General features: G+C 41.2%; 2 protein-coding genes across 6 annotated transcripts in view; one reads left to right on the top strand and one right to left on the bottom strand.

Moving 5' to 3' along the window:
• The window catches only part of Tmem62 (transmembrane protein 62), a 32,783-nt gene extending 27,724 nt beyond the window's left edge, over positions 1 to 5,059 (bottom strand). The window contains exons 1-4 of one of the 3 annotated variants that reach the window (XM_021192127.1): positions 4,648 to 5,059; positions 4,314 to 4,425; positions 2,918 to 3,055; positions 1,617 to 1,662 (exon numbers count right to left, since the gene is read on the bottom strand). In XM_021192127.1, the coding sequence (XP_021047786.1) occupies positions 1,617 to 1,662; positions 2,918 to 3,055; positions 4,314 to 4,425; positions 4,648 to 4,827 (476 nt within the window). In that variant the 5' untranslated portion in view covers positions 4,828 to 5,059. Of the gene's footprint in view, positions 1 to 1,616; positions 1,663 to 2,917; positions 3,056 to 4,313; positions 4,426 to 4,647 lie in introns of those variants that run through there. The other 2 variants (XM_029536798.1, XM_029536799.1) reach the window with 2 other exon arrangements.
• A 5,957-nt stretch (positions 5,060 to 11,016) lies between these two features.
• The window catches only part of Ubr1 (ubiquitin protein ligase E3 component n-recognin 1), a 122,267-nt gene continuing 112,220 nt past the window's right edge, over positions 11,017 to 21,063 (top strand). Inside the window, exon 1 of one of the 3 annotated variants that reach the window (XM_029535771.1) lies at positions 11,017 to 11,346. In XM_029535771.1, the coding sequence (XP_029391631.1) occupies positions 11,266 to 11,346 (81 nt within the window). In that variant the 5' untranslated portion in view covers positions 11,017 to 11,265. The remainder of the gene's footprint in view (positions 11,347 to 21,063) is intronic. The other 2 variants (XM_029535770.1, XM_021192101.2) reach the window with 2 other exon arrangements.

The following is a 21,063-nucleotide window of genomic DNA, read 5'->3' as shown; positions in this document are numbered from 1 at the left end:
ATATACTCCTGGGCTGGTGAGATGGCTCAGTGGATAAGAGCACCCGACTGCTCTTCTGAAGGTCCGGAGTTCAAATCCCAGAAACCACATGGTGGCTCACAACCATCCGTAACAAGATCTGACACCCTCNTCTGGAGTGTCTGAGGACAGCTACAGTGTACTTACATATAATAAATAAATAAATAAATCTTTAAAAAAATATACATATACTCCTGGCAACAATTCTGTATACTCAAGTTTGAAAACCAGTGGAGTGGACTCGCAACCACAAACCATCTCCACTCATCTGGGTGGTTGTGGCTTACATCTTCAATCCCACTGGGGAGGCAGAGAGAGGTGAATCTCTGTGAGTTTGAGGCCAGCCTGGTCTACAGAGCAAGTTTCAGGACAGCCAGAGCTACACAGTGAGACCTGTTTTGAAAAACAAAAACAAAAACAACAAAAACCAAAACCCAACCAACCAAAACAAACAAACCAAGTCAAATCAAACCAAACCAAACCAAACAACTCATCTTCACTCTTCACGGGCCTTCTCTGTGTCAGCCCTGAGACAACCTCTACCTTTCTGATTTCTTGTAATGGTTCTCATATGAACCAAATAATGCAGCTTTTCATCAGCCACGCCTTCATGTTCTTGTCTAATGGTTTCCCCAGTACATCTTCTCTTAACAGAAGACAAATTCCTTGAAGTCAGGGGCCATTTGTTAGCACTAGCTCTTCTGTCTAGAAGAGCACACAACTAGTGAAGAGCTCTTAATGAACATCTAGTGCCTCATTCAATAACAAAGCACACTAAAACTCCTCAGTGCCCCAGAGCTGAAAGTGATATGGCAACCACAAGAAGCATCCTATCATACTGAAGCAAGAGCTTGCTTCTAACACAGAGGTGCCTGGGCGGCACATTCATGACAGATAAAGAAAAATTAACGTTTATAGTAGTCAGATGACAGGCTTAAACAGCCATTGATGACCACTGATCTCTGTGACCACTCCAGAGGCCGACAGAATCAATCTCTCAAAATTCCGAAAACCCACTGACCTCAGTAGTCCAGTTACAAGCTCTGATCTAAACACTCCTATGTACCAACTGCAACCAAAGGAATTAAAGGAGGCTGGGTGTGGTGACTCACACCCCTAATCTTAGCATTCCTGAGATTTCTGTGAGTTCCAGGCCATTTCAGCATGAACTATATAGTGAGACTCTATTAAAAAAAAAAAAAAGGGAGAAGAGAGCCAGGCATGATGGCTGATGACTATATTCTTAGTGCATGTGAGGCTGAGGCTAAAAGGAGCATTAGACACTTCAGACCAACCTGAAAGCAAATTCCAAAAAGTATCAAAGCAGAGAAAAATATTTTTTAAAAGGACTGATTGTAATATACACACACACATACACCAGACACACACACACACACACACACACACACACACACACACCATACCACACCATATACACACATACATACACACACACACCACACACTCATTTTCTAAATTATCCAAAACTCTTTCTACAGAAATTTCATCTGTTAGAAGTGAGTTTATCCACTTGAATGGACTGTCCCCTTCTTTTGATAGACTCTATCTAGTAGTCTGTCTTGTGCTCATTTAGATACCTGTAATAATTGGTGATGCTCTCCAGACTTGGAATGTTATATGCATCTAAAAGAAGAAAAGCAAACATGCATCACTTTCTATAACACATTAAATGGCAAGGTGTCAATCAACTGCACACTTTAAAAGCAATAACTTCACCGACTGAGCATACTGGAGAATAGTAGGCACATTGTAATTTTGTTCAGAAGGAACCAGTTTGAAAGTTCTAAGAGTAGATCGTTGTTTCTGCTTGCCTGGAACTTTCTAGGTGGCTCATGTTGGCCTCAAACTTGTTTATCCTGCCTTGACCTCCCTTGAGCTGGGGGGAAAGGCATGTGCTATACCATACCTGTCTTGTTGTTGCTGTTTTAATCATGGGATTATAGAGTCAGAAAGAAACAAACGTATACAACCGTAACAAGTGCTTCTACACACAGTCTCTAGTCAGGCTGGCCTGGAACTCCCTCTGCCAGAGAGAATGACCTTGAATCTGTCTGTGGTACTCTTGTCGCTACCTGAGGAATGCTGCCACATCCAGTATGCAGTTTTAGGGAACAAGTCAAATGACTCATGCATATTAGGCAAGCACTCTACCAACTAAGCTATAATCCCAGTTCTATGGCTTTTGACAAATACACAGTTATATATTTAAGACCACAATCAAAATAGCAGTTCAATCACATCCCAAATCTTAATGCCTTTAAAATCAGTTTCTCCTTCTATTCCTACCTTTGGCAACCACAACCTGTCTTTCTGCCTATAGTTTTTATCTTTTCTTGAATATCATATAAATAGAATCATACAACAGGAAAATGTAGATTTAGCTTCTTTCACTTAACACAATATAGGGGTGTTTCTATTTTATTTATTTATTTTACCCATTTTAAACATTTTCCCACAAGAATTTCTGAAGAACTATTTCTCCCATGTAAAGAAAAAAACACTATACCAACTTTCACCGGAAGGGGCCAACAATGACATCTCAATCTCAATGTTCTTTGTTTTTTTGGGTTTTTGTTGTTGTTGTTGTTNTTTTTTGGTTTTGGTTTTTGTTTTTTGTTTTTTGTTTTGTTTTGTTTTTTGAGACAGGGGCTTGCTATGCAGCCTAGCTGACCTAGAACTAGTCTGGCCCCAAACTCACAGAACTCTACCTGTCTCTGACATCTTAATATCATATGTTATAGCTGCACATAAGAAATTTGGCCTTCACTATATCTAAATTTATGTTACACTTTTCCATTTTATAACTCTATAATCTTAACTAGAAAAATCTATATTTTTGAAGGAAACTATAATTCTATTCTGCTCTTGGCAGATTTACCATGGTTTCCTTTGATATCCAGCCATTTGGTTTTTTCCATGACTCTTGTCTTCTTCAGAATTCTCTGGTAAGTTTGCCATTCAACTTCATGTTGTCTGGATCCCAAGTGTTCCTTTGTTTTGGCATCTGTCAGGTCTCCTGAGGGTTTACACAGAATTGACTTGAAATGTAAGATAAACTCCAGGGGACTCAAACAAACTAGCATGTTGAACACAAATTCGTAAACTATTCAGCGCACATACAAAAATCAATTGAGTCCACATATGTCCAAAGCAAACCATTTAAGCCATTTAAACTAACAAGATTATCTCAGCAAGGGTGTTGTTATTATTATAGGTTAACAAGTGTTTGAGTAGTCTATAATGATATTAGGAGTGAGTTGTAGGGGGAGGGGAATGACTTAAAGAGCCCACTACAATGGGCTAGAGAGATGGCTGCTCTTCCTGAGGTCTTGAGTTCAATTTCCTATAACCACATAGTGACTCACAACCATTTATAATGAGATCTAGTGCCCTCTTCCGGCATGCAGGCAGAACATGATATACATAATAAGTAAATCAAGAGAGAGAGAGAGAGAGAGAGAACAAAATTCACCAATATACTAAATGAAACTCCTTTATGAGATGTTGCAACATTCTAGCAAGTGCCTATTACCTATTGCAACAGTTGTTTTCCAACCCCTAAATCAGGATTTATGCTGTGACCAAGCATTATTTCAGAGCAAAAACCAACCTGGTTTGACCAATGAAATGCCAAAGTTTCTAGGAAGTAAACAGAACACCTGAAAGGGGGGGGGCTTATTCATTATCTGTGGACAGATACTTCATCTTAGTAAGAGACACGTTTCAGAAGGTTGAGTGACAGCTGAGCCACCCAATAAACAGAACACAGAACACAACTCCTTGGAGCTTTTCCTACCCAACCTTTGGGGTCACATGTACACAGGTTTGAAGAATCTAAGAAATGCAGTCAGATGAAGTCATTTGAGTCCTCAAACAACTGAAAACATAACCTCTTTGTACAGAAAATTTTAAGTCAGCAAAGGAGAGCTTTTGATTCCCGGTTATAGGACATCTCCTAATTCTCAAATTCATCAGGACATCATCACCATCAATACACACACGCTCGTACCCACCTACACCCACCCACACACACACAACACAAATATGGCAGACAACATCTGGTCATAAGCATCACAAGTCTTATTCCTACTGAGAAAATCTTGAGATGGCAAAGCATTTAGCCTGGATCCTGACTCCATTATCCACTACTTCAAAGGGCTCCCTGACGGTCTAGGGCCAGAGTTCCCAACACCCTCAAGCGAATAGCTGCTGCCCATTCTTCCATCAGGACCATAGGACACCACCACCACACACAGCACAGGAATCCTCCCTACCAGTGGCCAGGACAAGAGCCGGTTGGATGATGTCAATAGTTTCCGAACAGAACTTCTCTAAGGCCAGCGCTCTGCCGGGATCTTGAAACCTGCTCAGGTGAATGTCGGATATCTGTCAAAAGCAGGCATTGGATAGAGACACATTATCTGAGTCAGGAAGAGCCACACCGACAGGGGTGGCCCCTCAGCTCTCGGGGAGCGGAAGGGAAAGGAAAAGAAGCCCTAAGGAACCCCGGGGAAGGAGAGCCGAGCCTCCGGGCGGACTGCGACCGAGGCCCCCTGCCGGGCGAGCCCGCCCACCGCTGTGCCCTCCCCTCGCCTCCCGCCGCTTCACCTGCAGCCCCCAGAAGATGTTGTTGGCTTCCGAGCCCGGGGCGGGGTACGGCCTCTGGGAGCCTCTGGGCTTCGGCAGCGGCGTGGACGGCCCAGCCAGGCCGTAGTGCTCCAACAGCAGGGCGGCCAGCGCGGCCGCCGCCAGCCCCGCCACCACCCGGACGGCCAGCATTCTCGCCATCGCGGCGCAGCCCCGGAGCGCTCCGGCCCGCACTTCCGGCCTCTGTGGCCTCCCGCCGCCTCCGCAACTCAGCCCAGGCCTCCGCGCCGCGGCAGCCCGGCTCCCCGGCGTTTGACAGCGCAGTGAGGACCAGGAAGAGCCAAGCGAGGGGGTGGCAGGGAGGCAGCTCGCCACCTGGCTCCTCCAGGGTCTGGCATCCCTGACTGTGGTGCGACCTCAGCACCTGTAAAGCGAAGTTAATGACACCTTGCGTGCGTGCGGGGTGCTTGTGAAAATCAAAGTGAGTATCAGGACGCCTCTTAAAGTACAAATCGACGGGCGGCTCATTCTGGCTCCTTCACGAATAGCATAACTCCACAGGATTCCTTATCTTGTGGAAATTATCTTTTTCCTTAATCCGATTTTACATGTACTCGTTATGGTATTGTGGCACTGTAATTTAATTGTAAATTAATCTTTCCTATTGCCTAAAGCAGAATTAAATTCTAGTCGTGGCCTTAATTTATCAAACCTACTTCTTTATGGTTGGCTTTCAACTCTTTAATATGTGTTGCTATTAAGAATAAACATTTTTATACAAATCGTGCTTTAAAATCTTTATTTCCTTGGGGTATATCGTCAGTGTTGTAATTTTTCAATCAGTTCAACATCTCTGGACTGTAATAAGCCATTGCTGTAAACAGAAAGCATAAGGGAGCATTTCCAGTGTGGTTCCCAGCACCTACATAAGGCTTCTGACCACAAGCTCCAGGAAATACAACGCCCTCTTCTGTTCTCCGTAGAGAATGCACTGGGTTGCACAAACCCACTTTCAGACACACATATAATTAGTACAAAAATAAAATATTTGTAGGTGGGTGTGGTGGCACACACTTTTAATGCCAGCATTTGGGAAACAGAGGCAGGCAGATTTCTATGAGTTCGAGGCCAGCTTGGTCTACATAATGAGTTTCAGGACAGCCGGGACTATGTAGAGAGACCCTGTCTCAAAAAAAAAATTACAATTTTTAAAAAGATGTACATGTTTATTTTATGTATGTGAGTACACCATTGCTATCATCAGACACACCAGAGGGCATCAGATCGCATTACAGATGGTTGTGAGCCACCACGTGGTTACTGGGAATTGAACTCAGGACCTCTGCAAGGGCAGTCAGGGCTCTAAACTGCTGAGCCATCCCTCCAGCCCCTACAAAATATTTTTTAGAATATTTATTGTTATCATATGTGTATGAGTATTTTGCCTGCATGTCTGTCTGTGTACCATGTGTGTGAAGTGCCCACGGAGGCCAGAAGGGGGTACTGGATCCCTTCACACCGGAGTTGCAGACCGTTGTGAAGGAATGTGATATTTAAGTGCTGAGAGTGGAATCTCAGTCCTCTGTAAGAGCCACACGTGCTCTTAAGCACTGAGACACCCTTGAAAAGAAAATGTTAAAAAAATTAACATTTCAGCCCTTGAAAAGAAAATGTTAAAAAAAAATAACTGTAAAGGGAAATAAAAATAGTGGAAACAATCCACAATACAAACCTTTAAAATAAGCCAAGCATAGTGGCTCATGCCTTTAATCCAGCACATGGAGACAGAGGCAGGATGATCTCTAAGTTAGAGGCCCGTCAAGGCCACACAGTGATCCTGTCTCAAATAAAACAAAAAATTAAAAATCTTTAAAAATAACACACACAACAGAATATCATACAATAACTGAAGTAAATTTGAAGAAAAATATATGGGGTAGAAGTGTGTTAATAACAGGCTAATAAACGTCCTAAAATCTATAGTAGGACACAATATTACACACACTTAAGGCTAAGGGCAGACCAATGCAAGAGCATAGAAGTGTGAGACTATAGAGTATGTTTGTGGGAAATAAAACGTGAATAAACCTTAAGGTCAGAGATAACAATGGAGGTTACACTGGGAAAAACTGTTTCAGGGTAGATTTCAGAAGGAATTTGTGTGGCATGCAAATTAAATTTCATACAATATACATAGATAAGAGAGTCTCACAGCAATATACATATATAAGAAAATTTCTTGAGGTAAAAGTGGTGCCACACAGCTGTAATTGCAACTTGCAAGTTTGAGATATGATTTGAATTGCAACTTAGAGACATGAAGGTCAGGAGTTCAAGTCCAGCCTGGGCTACATAACACAAGAAGTAGAAAATTCTATGAAGTTTTATTTCATGGACAAAATTTTTCATGCCATTCTACAAAGTGTATAAGATATATAACATAATTTTGTTTGTTTTTTTTAATAGAAATTAAAAGGTCAAACACAAGTTTTTGAAAAATATTATGAAAGAAAATCACATCATAGCCAGGGATAAATAATTTATTCATGAGATATATAGAAAGCTTAAATACTTAGCTGGGTGTGGTGGGACACACCTTTAGTCACAGCACTGTAGAAGAGAGCAAGTTCCAGGCCATGTAGGCTACATAGTGAGACCCTGACTAAAACAAAGAAACAAAAACAAATAACTGAACACCCCACTGTTAAAAAGTATTATAACAATCTCAGTTAAAATTCAGCAGTTATTTTAAAAAGCTGGTCATGATGCCGTGTACCTTATTCCTTGTTAGAATAGAGGCAATAAGCACAAGAATCCATAGCAAACAAAGAACTCTTGGCAAGCCTGGATGGACATTGTTACCTGAGGATACCAAACAGTAATAAACTCTAGGCCTGTGGTTGGGGATGCTGTTGCCTAAGGAGGCATTCACAATGGAAAGACTGTATGCTGATCCCTGACTCCCTTCCCCCTAAATGAAAGTGCTTTTGTATATAAGAAAACCATGGGGTGAGAAGGGAGTTAGTTCACTCAGCTATTACCAAACACTGTACTATTGGAAACCAGGCATTCTGGGCTTTTGGTGGTGCCTCATTAATCGTCACAAACTTTATATAGGCATCTGTTTTGTAGATGAGGAAGTCCAGTAAGGTTAGTGCTCCTAAATGTAAAACCAAGTAGTAAAAATAAAATGTACTGAATCCCAATGAATAAATTTGCTTCTAGAAATGTATAGCCTCTATTATTTAATTATTATTAAATTAGTCCTCCAACAGGAAGGAAGGGCCCAATAACATCTGGTTAGGAAAGCAGGAAGATATTAAAAAAGCTTTCCTTAAAAGATGGGCAGATCTTTTAAAAATATCCTTTCTCTGGGCTAGAGGGATGGCTCAGCAGTTAAGAGCATTCACTGCTCTTCCAGAGGTCCCAGGTTCAATTCCCAGCACCAGTTTCAGTGAATCCACCCCTCTCTTCTGAACTTTTTGGGTACTACACACAAGTGGTACAAAGACATACATGGAGGCAAGATACCCATACACACAAAATATAAACAAAATTAAAAATCAAAAATAAACATTTACACTAGTACATCTTGTAAGAAAAACTAGAAAGTACAAAGTAGAAAATGATTTTCAGTTTTGAAACCAAGTGAATAACTGTTTTAGGTTTGGTCTATGTAGACATTTCAGTATGGACATAAAAACATCCCAATATCAAAAAAAAAAACAAAAAACAAACAAAAAAAATCCAAAACACTTCTAATTCAAAGATTTTTGCATAGGGGTACTTGTCATAAAAAAGCACCTCTGCCTACCTGAAACAAAAAAGTACTTTTTGTTNTTNTTTTTTTTTTTTTTTTTTGGTCTTATTTGGTCTTTCAGATTTCTTTATTTATTACATGTAAGTATACTGTAGCTGTCTTCAGACACTCCAGAAGAGGGTGTCAGATCTCATTACAGATAGTTGTGAGCCACCATGTGGTTTCTGGGATTCGAACTCAGGACCTTCAGAATAGCAGTCAGTGCTCTTCCCAACTGAGCCATTTCTCCAGCCATGGTTTGGTTTTTCAAAACAAGGTTTCCCTGTGTAGCCCTGGCTGTCCTGGAAATTTGTAGAACTCAGGAGATTCACCTGCCTCTGCCTCCTGAGTGCTGGGATTAAATGTGTGTACCACCACTGCCCAGGATAATGTATATTTTCTAGGAATGTCAAGGATTCATTTCTGTATGAGTCTGGAGACAAAAATATCTTAGTGATGATGGTGCTGGCTAGTTTTGTGTCAACTTGACAGAACCTATAGTCGTCAGAGAAGAGAACCTCAATTGAGAAAATGCCTCTACAAGATTGGACTGTAAACACATAGGACATTTTCTTTCTTTCTTCTTTTTTTTTTTTCCTATTTATTTATTTACTCACTTTACATCCAGATGGCTTCCTTCTACCTGGTCCCACCCATAGGGTATTTTCTTACTTAGTGATTGATGGAGCAGGGCCCAATCCGTTGTGGGTGGGGCTACCCCTGGGCTGGTGGTTCTGGTTCTATAGGAAAGCGGATTGAGCCAGTCACAGTGAACAAGTTGTAAGCAAGCAGCGCCCCGCCACGGCCTGTGCATCAGCTCCTACCTTCAGGTTCCTGTCATGGTTGAGTTCCTGCGCTGACTTCCTGGGCTAATGTACAGTGATGTGGAAGTGTAAACCAAGCCCTTTCCTCCCTAAGCTGCTTAGGTCATCGTGTTGCATCACAGTAACAGTAAACCCAAGATCGTGACTAGCAATGACTAGCATTTGTCATTAAAATTTTTTCATTAACACAAGAATAAGATTTTGATGACAAGCATTCTTCATTAAACATGTTTAATATAAAAATAGCTGCTTTTTTTCTTTACCACTGAGGTTTAAGACTAGGATAATGTGCATGCTAGACAAACTCTCTCTACCTTTGAACTTTAATCCTAGTCTACAGGTGCATTTATTATTGGTTTGTGTGCACATGTGAGATGTGTGAGATAAGCCCTTTACAATGAGTCACAAGCTCAGCCTTATGCCTCGTGCTCTCCTCTCCAAAAAACAGTCACTTGATTTTTCACCCAATGTATCTTCTCAAGATAGAAAGAACAAAACAACAACAGCGTTTCTCAAACTTTATTTTCTCAGGATCACTTTAAACTCCTTATTATTGGGCCCCTCCCCAAGAATCTTTTGCACATATGGTTCCTATCAGTATTTACTAATTACAATTTAAGATGGAGAAAACTTTTAACTAGCTTAAAAGTTTCTATGCAGGGCTTCGTGTAACCCGACATGTTCTGCTTTCCGTTGTTTTGGGACAGGACCTCACTCACAGCTAGACTGATCTGGAACTATATAGTTCTGCTGCCTCTAACTTGGAAGAACCCCTCCTATCTCTCAAATGCTAGCTAACATTATAGCTGTAAAACACTTATGCCTGCTTAACAGCATGTAGACAATATAACATTTTAAACATTTTTCCTTTCTTTTCCTCTTTTTGAGATGGGGGTCTCACCACATAGCTCCGGGGTGGACTAGGCTAGCCTTGAATTCAGAGATCCACCTGCCTCTGGTTCTGGAGTGCTTAAAGGCAGGTGCCATTACACCAGGTATAAACAGCATTTAAAATGAAAGTTCACTCTGTAAACAAATATTATCCAAAATGTGAGAATGGTTAATTTCTGCAAATTTCTTAAGTTCCAATTTAATAGAAGATATGTTTGTTTTAGTTCTGCCTCGATCTATAGTCAGTCATGTGTTGTTTTGGTTGGTGTATGTGAAGAAAATTTGACCTTACAGATCTCCTTAAAAAAAAAAAAAACAAAAAAAAAAAACTTCCATGGCAGGTGAGATGGTAGAGAACCAATCCCCTCAAATTGTCCTTTAATCTCTAAACATGAATCATGGCACACTCACAGACACACACACACACACACACACACACACACACACATATATATATATATATATATATATATATATATATATATATATATCAGGTGGCTGATATCTGTCACTCGGGATGCAGAGATAAGAGGAATGCGTGGTATTGGAAGCTATTATTTGTTTCGTAAAAACTAAAACAAACAAAAAACAAAAACAGATGCCACGAAATTAGCTCTTTATCACCTTTGTCCTCCAACCCTAGTCTTGGCCTTGGGTGTTTTCTCTTGGTTCAGAGCTATTCCTTCGCACTATGCATAGATGCACAAATGCAGGAATTTGTAGTCTGTGGCAAGTTTCCCCTCGATGTTTCCGTACATCTACCTTGTTCTTTTCTCGGGGTATTCCATAACGAAGAAGTATTCAGTTTGTCTTCCCTTACCGACGGATGGACTAGGTTTCTCGGTTTTGTCATCTCACCACCCCTGCCCCCGGGTTAAGCTGTGAGGACTTCCCTCGGGCATCAGCCCCGGTGGAGCAGGGCTAACCATCAGGGGCGGAAACCTCCGGCTTGGCAGGTCAGCAGCCTGCTTCCGGGAAGCCGACCGGAAGCCGCTCTGGGTGCTGCGACAAACCTGACTTCAGGGGCCGTCGTAAAAGTGTCGTCCCTGTCGCGTCGGGCCGGCCACAGGTTTCCGCTAGCTGGCGGCCGGGGGTCGGGAACTGCGGGCGTTCGTTTCCCTTAAGATGGCGGACGAAGAGATGGACGGCGCGGAGAGGATGGACGTCAGCCCGGAGCCTCCCTTGGCCCCGCAGCGGCCGGCATCGGTGAGTCTTCCTCGGCTAGCGCCTTTTGTCCTCTCCACCAACAGCTTCCCACCGCGCCTGGGAGGGTTTGGGGCTCCGCTTTCTATGGCGGCACTGGGGAAAGGGGAGTCCTAGGATTGAAGGACCGACCCTCCCTCCCCCGATAAAGTTAGTCGTCTCCTACACACATTCCTGCCTGCCAGGTCTACGGAGTTTAATGACTGTCATCTGTTAAGTCTCAACGTGCTCAGACACTCTTGTCTCTATTTTGAAGTAGAAAGAACTCGTGCACATTTAGGTGGGTTTGCTGTAGGAGCTGAGATGAGGTTGGAGAAGGCCATTTTTCGGTAGACGCATTGCTGACCCCTCTTGTTGATAGGCATCGGGACCAGCACCTGGCGTGATATAGCATTTGTCGGGTGGACTTGATAGTGGCAGTGAGTGTTGCGGCTGGCGAGTCATGGCCAGATATCTATTATTGCAGCGTCTTGAGAACCTTAGATCTGGCCCCCAATGAGGGAAATTTGTCATTTGTCATGCCTTTTACATATGAGAAGGGACATTACAAACGAGAGAATACTAGGATCTATACTTGGCTATTAGATTTTTGAAGGACTGAGAAAGGAGAGGTAGAATAAAATTGAGTTAACAGTCTGGCTGCGTGGAGAATACAAACAGAGTAGGCTGAAAGGTGGGGTAATGTTCACAAATGTTCTGATGTGGTCCCTTCAGATAACTAGTAGGGAGGGAGATCCTTAGGAAGTACTCGCTATTGATCACAACATGTTTTATTAGTTGTCTATAGCTGCATATGGAAAAGTGTGGGAAACATACCCGCACCCACGCAAACCCATTGTTTATACACAGACCTGATAGTGAAGTTGTTTGTAGTTTTAATAAACTCATTCTTGGCTTACTTTACCCCAGCAGACTCTAGAACGTTATCTTATGAGACAAGAGAATGACTCAGAAATAAGTCAACCACAGAGACTAGAGAGAATGTCTGTAAGATAAAAACCCATCAGGGACAGAGTTGGAATAAGAATATATGTACTAGATCAGCACTTGGCAGTCTTCCTTCTCCATCCCAAAAAGCAGTTAAAACTCTCTTCACCACTGGTAATGTAGCTTAGATGAAAACAGCTAGAAAATGTTTTCAAGTAGCTAAACTGGTTTTTTTGTTTGTTTGTTTTTGTTTTTTAGTGCTGGGGAGAAAACTCCAAGCCTTATGCATGCTAGACAAGGGCTCTTCTTCTGAGCTATAGGTTAAGGTAGAAGGATCATTTACTTTCAGGAGTTCCCGGCAAACCCCAGACTAGACAGTGAGACTCCATCTAAAAACAAAAATAGAAAAAAAGATTCATAGATAGAATCATGTGCTTTTGTTTGTTTGTTTGTAATCTAGTATGTTATAGTTAGAAGAGTTGTAGTTTCTTATTGCCAAAGATGAGTAATGTTTATTTAAATCATTGCTATGTTAATTCTTTCCCACTAGCACTGTAAAACCCCATTAATAAAACCATAAAACATCCATTAATTTGGAATTGGAAATAATGGTATAAAAATTGAACAGGAATCTGTAACAAACATGCCTTCAAAGAATAATATATTTCTTCCGGCAAGGCTTTTTTTTTTTTTTTTTTTTTTAAAAAAGATTTATTTATTTATTATATGTAAGTACACTGTAGCTGTCTTCAGACACTCCAGAAGAGGGCATCAGATCTTGTTACGGATGGTTATGAGCCACAATGTGGTTGCTGGGATTTGAACTCCGGACCTTCGGAAGAGCAGTCGGGTGCTCTTACCCAATGAGCCATCTCACCAGCCCGGGCAAGGCTTTTTAAAGTTTACAGAGAAGCAAGGAGTGGTGTCATGTAGCCTCAGGGAATTCAGTCTATAGATAATATAAAAGATGAAGAATTCAGATTCAAGATAGGGTGGTGTAAGTGGATACAGACCTATGACCATGAAGCCTTTATTTTTTGGCTTGAGCCTTTTTTGCTTGACCCCAGAGTTCATCCTACTTCCTGTAGTTTTTCAATCTGCTCTTTCCCATATCATTCTCCCTATTTAAAACTCTTGTGGTTAAGCCAACATTGCCCAGCTTGAGTCTTCAGCACCCCACCGCTGTTTGCTTAATTTGTATCTCAAATCACTGTTGGGTCTTGTGGAAACAAAATAACAAATATAGGACAGCTACAAGCTCTAGTAAAGGCTTCCATTCTCATTAGAGTGCTTTTCTAGTTACAGTTGCTGATTTCTTTAAACTAAATTGCCTTTTTAAAGATACAGGGTCTCCTTTTTAGTAACCTTCCAGCAAGGTCTAAGGTAACCTAACAAGCAAGCAGCATGAAATGATAGGACTTAGCAAGATGGCTCAGAGCTGCTTCCTGCATGAGCTTAGTACCTCGATTTGATCATTAGAACCAATGAAAATGTGGAAGGAGAGAACCAGTTCTACAAATATGCCCTCAGACTTTCACATTCATGCTGTGGCACATGTACACATCAGCCCACACACAATAATAATAATAATTTTTTTAAAAATTAGAATGAAATAATAATTGAGAATTATTGGACATTTTTACAAGACATTGCTTAAGATTTACCAAGATAAAAATAAATAATTTGAGTTAAAAAAAAAAAAAAAGATTCACCAAGAGAGTTGATTCTTGGACTGTAAAAGTCCAAAAAGTCCAAGAAGCTACATATTCACAAGAATGAATGCCTTAGTAAGCTAGCCACTTGGAAGTTACCAGTTTAGAATCGATGATTGAGGCTATAGGAATGAATATATTTGAGGTCAAGTTGTGTGCATATACACACACAAATACCCAGAAACCACACAGCTGAGAAAGCTAGAGTAAGACAATGTCTGGGATGTAGTTTTTAGGAAAGGGTAGTTTATTGGATCTGTGAAAAGGACTGAGAAAACTGGAAATCCGGAGGGCACTGGGTGGTCTAACAGAACATCTGCTTTCTTTGACTGGATTCCTGCCTAAGTTTCTTCTAAGAGGAAGGTGTCACATGGCATGGCACTGTGATCTTCCGTACGCTGACACCATGTGTGTGATTTCATCCAGTTCTACGGCTTTTCATACTCACATATGTTCAATCCCCAGCTTATAGCTCTGTGTCATCTCACTTGTGAGCTTCAGAATCATAAACTCAGTTGCTTCCTTGTCCCCACTAGCATGTCTGATGGTTGTTTCCAAAAGAGCGTAGATGGGAGTTCGCTAGGACGTGAGGGATTGTTACAGGAAGACTGAAGTGTATCAGTTTGAGGAAGATGTTGGAAATATGATAGAAGCAAAGATGACCTAATTATTAAGTTGAGGGAAAAATGAAAGGAACAGATGACATCTGTACCTCTGGTTTTTGGTCTCTGCATTCATGGTAGATTTTAGGAGGACAGCAGGAAGGCAAATCAAGGGTTTTTTGTTTTGTTTTGTTTTGTTTTTTAATTTATTATTCTTGTACAGGGTACCTCCTCCACAATAGCTCTTGAATACAAATGTCTCTCTGTCTTTACACTCATCATTGCTATCTAAGCCACCATTTGTTGCCTAGACAACTGTAGCTTCTTCACTGGTCTTTCTCCTTCTCCTTTTGTCATCTTCCAGTGTGGGGATGAGAGGAAGTCTTGAGTGAATGTGTGCTGTTGACATGGACAAAAGCTTGTCAAGGAACATGGCCTCAGACCCATGGGAAAATTGCAAAGCCTCCCTCTTTATCCCTGCTCTCAGGGTGATTCTCGGAGGGATGGCAAAGCCTTCTTCTGGTCTGTTTGCATATATTGATAGTGTTTGTAGAAGAAAATGTCCACCATAACTATCATCTCCCCTTCCCAGTGATGTTTATGGTCTGAAGAGTGCTTCCTGCAGAGAATGCTCCTGTTGATTAGCTATTCCCATCCCCCTGATCCAGACGATGTGCTATAAACCCCATCTCCTCCTTTATCTGTATGTCATAACCTGCCTTCTTGTTCAGCTGGATGCAAGAGCCCCCCCCCCCCCACGAGCTTGTGGAGTGCTGAGGTTTCTCCATCTGTGAGTCCAGGCTATCTGATCCAGCTTTTTGTCTCTCTGTGTCTGCTTTTTCTTCATTCCCTTGCTGCCCCTAATCAGGGCAAGTCCCTGGAGCGATGCTGGACAAAGCATTCCAGTCATTTCTCTACAGAGCAAGCAGTGTAATCCTTAAGACTAAATCAGTTCTGTGTCAGTCTTCAGTACTTGATAGGAAATCTGTCTGGAAAGATAGATGTGTAAGTCAGTGACGCATGATGAACCATGGAAAGGTGCCTTTGCCCATTCTTTATGTGCTGCCTTTGAAGGCTATTCCAAATTTCCCTTGCCATTACATTATCCAGTTTCTCTAAAGGCATTAATCCTGTGCTGTATTTTATGAAATAATTTCATGTAAACTTTAATCCGTTGTCTCAGGTAGCTTAAGACAAAGTATTATGACCTCACTACTCCCTGGTGACTTACTTGAACTCCTGTATGAGTTACCATGGCATTTGTGAAAGAAGCAGTAGCTGGTTTTATTTTAATTGATGAATTTGGGCTTTTTTTTCTTTACTTTTTGTTTTTTGAGACAGAATTTTGTTATGTAGCTCTTACTGGCCTGTACCTTAGAATCCGTCATGCCTAACATGATGCATCCTTTAAAAAAGTATTATGTCCCTGTAACAACTGGAGAACTTGTGGAAAGAGGCTATATTCTGAACAAATGCCACAGAAAGAACCAGAAGAATTACTGTGCTTCTCTAAGTACCCACTTGTGCCCCAGAAGCAGTTCAGGTCCTGTTCAGAGCCAAGTCCACAGTTACTCTCTTAAGTATTCCTTCTAATAGTTTACTTAATGCTGTCCTTCAAGCAAGCTCTACTTGACTCAGTAGAGTGAGACTCAAACCACTTAATAATGCATTTATGGGCAAACTTTTAAAAAGCCTTTCAGCCTTTGTTTATACGAGTAAGCTTAGAAATGGCATTAGCCACAGGAAGGTATGTCTTTTCATTCATTCTTTTTAAATGTACACATGCCTTACTTTCAAATATAAGAAAATATGTTAGTTGTTTGCAAGTGTATAGTCCATACACTGAAAAGAGCCGTAGGAAAACATTGCATTTATCCAAAGACTCAAAAAGAAGTATGGTCAGAGATAAAAATGGAAGACAGCTGCTCAAGAGTGACAGGATGCTTATAAAAAACAGATTTTGACAGCATACTTATTATGCTTTAACTAAAGAGGAAAGAGAGACAGAGATGGAGACAGAAGAGACTGTGCTTGTCATAGCTTCTCTATATTGCTCTGACTTACATTTTTTAAAAAAAGATTTATTTATTTATTATATGTAAGTACACTGTTGCTGTTTTCAGATACCCCAGAAGAGGGCATTTGATCTCATTTCAGATGGTTGTGAGCCACCATGTGGTTACTGGGATTTGAACTCAGGACCTTCGGAAGAGCGGTCGTTGCTCTTAACTGCTGAGCCATCTCTCCAGCCCCTGACTTACATTGTTAATGCCACAAATATGTAGGAAACTTGTGTTTACAGACAGCACGAAGCTAGCAGGAATAATGAAATGTAGTATGGAAGAGAGACTCAGTCAGATTAAGGCTGACAATACAGAGCCAACAGAGAAGAAATAAAACTATAGGTAGGTTTACTTGTCCATAGGACAAGGGATCTCCACGGAACTGGTCTAAGGGCCGTTAGTTTCCTACATTCTCCAAGTCAAGAATGTGCTCTTTGAAAGCAGGAATTGTGTGGTTTGTTTTTAAAAATATGAACTTGTTATCAGGCATAGTGGCACCTGCTTTTAATCCTCAAACTTGGGAGACAGAGGCAGGTAGATCCCTGATTTTGAGTCCAGCCTGTTTTATAGTCAGGGCTACACAGAGAAATTCTGTCTCAAAAAAGAAAAACAAAGCAAAACAAAAGTACTTGTCAAACAATACAAGGAAACTTCTTATGCCCAAGCATTTCTTGATGCCTATAAATGTCTGATTGCTAATTTGGTACTACCTATGAAAAATTTCAGAGCCTCTAGGTTTTGTTACCTCTCTTTAAGAAAGAAAGAAAGAAAAAAAGAAAGAGAGGGAGAGGGAGAGGGAGAGGAGGGAGAGGGAGAGGGAGAGGGAGAGGGAGGGGCAGGGGCAGGGGCAGGGGCAGAGGCAGGGGCAGAGGCAGGGGCAGAGGCAGGCAGAAGCAGCCAAGTCTTTAGGCCCACAATTTGGTAGACAGAGCAGGCGGATTTCTCAGTTTAAGACAAGGCTACTCTACAAGCCAAGTTCCAGGACAGTATGGTAAGACTCTGTTTGAAAAAAACAAACAAACAAACAAACAAATATAATTAAAAATATTTTTAAATCAGAAAAAGGAATTTAAGAAGTGGCAGGCCTCTGAAGACTGTGAGTGTCCAGCAGTGGACTTATGCAAGGGGGAAGTCGTGGTTTGAACAAGAATCTACCAAAGTTCCTTTTTCAAATGATGCTCCCACAGGGAATCTGTTAGAGTTGCAAACTTATGTTTTAATCTCCATGGGGACAGGGAAAATGTTCGGCATGTCTGGGATGTTAATGCTGTGAGAACTTGTTTTGTGCACAGTCAGTTAGGAAAGCTTTCCCTTAATTCCAAGTGGAGAAAATGGTGTTTGTTTGTTTGTTTGGTCTTTCAACTTAAACATTTAATTCCTGTTGCAAGTGGAAGAAAATACTAAAAACCACCAAAAGGGGAAAAAAGTGAAACATTTACCAATAATAATTCCTGAATTACTTGTTTACTCAGTAAGATACATATTCTATAATTTTTTTACTTATTATGTGTGTATGTACATACGTATATATACACACACATATATATACATATGTATGTATGAATATATGTGAGTACAGGTACTCTTGTATCTTACTGTATATGTAGAGGTCAGAATTCTCAGAAGTCACTTTTCTCCTGCTACCTTGTGGTAGCTAGGACTAAACTTCAGTCAACATGGCTGAGACATCTTATTGGCTGTGTGTGTGTGTGTGTGTGTGTTAATCTGGAAAGAGATTACAAACATTTTAATTGAAAAATAATTTCTGAGCTGGGTATAAGAAGTATTACAAGGGGCTGGAGAGATGGCTAGGAGTTAAGAGCACTGACTACTCTTCCAGAGGTCCTGAGTTCAATTCCTAGCAACCACATGGAGGCTCACAACCATCTGTAATGGGATCTGATGCCCTCTTCTGGTGTGTATGAAGTCAACTACAGTGTACTTACATAGAATAAATAAATCTTAAAAAAAAAAAAAAGAAGAAGTATTACAAGTTCATACTTACAATTCTCAAACTTGGGAGGATGAAGCAGGAGAATTACGAGTTCAAGGTCAGCCTGAGCTAAATAGTTTCAGGTCAGCCTGGACTACTAAGTGAGAGCTTATCTCAAATAATAATAGTAACAACAACAACAACAACAGTAATAAAAAGCAAACATAATAAAAACCCACCTCTCCTCCCAAGGCTCAGGGTCCTCATGGGAAATGGGCAGGAGAGGGTCTAAGAGTTAGAGGCTGTGGCTATGTAGCCAGTGAAGGAAACAGTGTCTTTTGGAGACAGCAGGGAAGCTGCAGCTATGAACTCACAGGGGTTTTGCCAACATACACAAAACCTGTGCAAACTCAAGCCTGATGAAGTCATAGCATGGAGAGGAGGTGGGCAGGCAACCTGGGCCCTAGCCATGGAACCACAGTAGTTATTAGCTTCTGGAAGAGGGAGAGATTTTTCTTTTAAGAGTGTTCCTAGTAAGCCAACCACACTCTAGAGGAAGACCATACATCCAGGAATATTTGGGCAGCACAAATTGGTCTTGATGGGTTAAAAAAAAAAAGGAGCAAAGTTGGTTTTGTAGGGAAGCAGGGAGAGGTGGAGCTGGGAAGACTTGGGGGAGAGCAGCTGAATGTGATCAATGTAATATGTTGTATAAGCCTCTTAAAGAATTAAAAAAATTAAAACAAAAAAGCACATTCCATACTGTGACAATAGTGGAAACTTTGGTAAAAGAATATAATTACTGTGTCTACTGAAATGCATCTAGACAAAATTACAAAGGCTTAATGCCAAAATTTATGTTATTTTTAACAGCAAGTATTTAATATTGTGATAACTGAGAACTTCTGTTGAATACTTGAGCTGTGCCTGTGGGTATAAAGGGTTTTGAAAGGCAATTCCTCTCTCTCTTCAGAAGCTTCCAGTCTAGTTGAAAAGACTAGTTGTAAACATTTAAATTAATCAATTTAATGGCCATTTGTGGTGGCCTGTGCCTTTAATCTCAGCACTCCAAAGGTGGAGACAGGCAGATAACTCTCTAAATTTGAGGATAGCCAGAGCTAAAAAAAAAAAAAAAAAAAAAGAGTTTCAGAACATCCAGGACTACATAGTGAGATCTTGTCTCACACAGAAACAAAACAAATATAAGTAACCAGCTTAGTGTGCAACAGGCTCTGGGTTCAGCTCCCAGCACTACTAAGTGAATGAATGAATATTTGTAGTTAATAATGTTAGATAGGAGAACAGAATGAATATCTTCTGTAGTAAGTGCTATATTGGAATAACAGTAGAGAAATTTTCTCTCTTTAAGTGTTTTGCTTTTATGATTAATTTTGTACTGAGATATATGAGATTAAATAAGCTTTTAGAATGATTTCTGTAGACAGCGTGCATACGTGTGCACATGCACACACATATGAATAAAAGTTTACAAGGCGTCTAGTTCTTTTCTCTTTGCTGGGACAAAACATCTGGCAGAAGCAGCTTAGAGGAAGCCTGATTTATTTTAGCTCCTAGTTTCATGGCCAGGAGGGCAGACTTATCTGATGGTGGGAGCCTGAGGCGCCTTGCTCGTACCTCTGTGATGGATTAGGAAACAGAGAGATTGGGGCAAAGGGTGCGAGCAGCTGGCGAGAACCTTCAGAGCCAGTTTCCTGGCTACCTACTGCCACCAGTGAGGTTCTATTTCTCCAGGTTCCTCCCAAAGTTCCATGTCTAGCTGGAACCCTTTAAACATGTGAGTGGGCCTGTGTGGACATTGCATATTCAAACCACAGTAAAGGTACACAGTGAAAATCAAATCCTTCCCAAGGCTTTTTCCATTTTTAATTTAGTTTGAAATTTCCAATCCTTGTTTTTTAAAAGACGCAGGTGTCATATAACCCAGGCCTTGAATCTGATGTGGAGCTGAGGATGCCCTTGAACTTATGATCCTTTTGCCTCCACCTCGAGTGCTGAGTTACAGCTGTGTGCCACCATGCTAGGGTTTTAATGTAGTGCTGTGGGTAGAACTCAGGACTTCCTATATGCTAGACAACACTCTACAACCTTAGCCATACCCACTCTTTCCCCAGAGATCTTCTATTTAAATAGAAGCAGATACAGTGTATCTTCTTGCCTCCTTTGTATAAACAGTAGCATATGAACTCACTCTTCTGTGCCCTTTTTTATGTAGCCCTGGCTGTCCTAGAACTTACTTTTATCTGTAGACCAGGCTGGCCTTGAACTCACTGAAATCTGCCTGCCTCTGCCTCCTGAGTCCTGTGATTAAAGGTGTGCACCACCACCAGGCCCTTTGCCTTTTATTTAAGAGTATAACTTAAGCTGGGCATGGTGGCGCACGCCTTTAATCCCAGCACTTGGGAGGCAGAGGCAGGTGGATTTCTGAGTTCAAGGCCAGCCTGGTCTACAAAGTGAGTTCCAGG

The sequence above is a fragment of the Mus pahari genome, chromosome 3 (assembly GCF_900095145.1).
Source record: "Mus pahari chromosome 3, PAHARI_EIJ_v1.1, whole genome shotgun sequence".
Taxonomy (NCBI): domain Eukaryota; kingdom Metazoa; phylum Chordata; class Mammalia; order Rodentia; family Muridae; genus Mus; species Mus pahari.
This window is presented reverse-complemented; position numbering and strand designations above follow the sequence as displayed.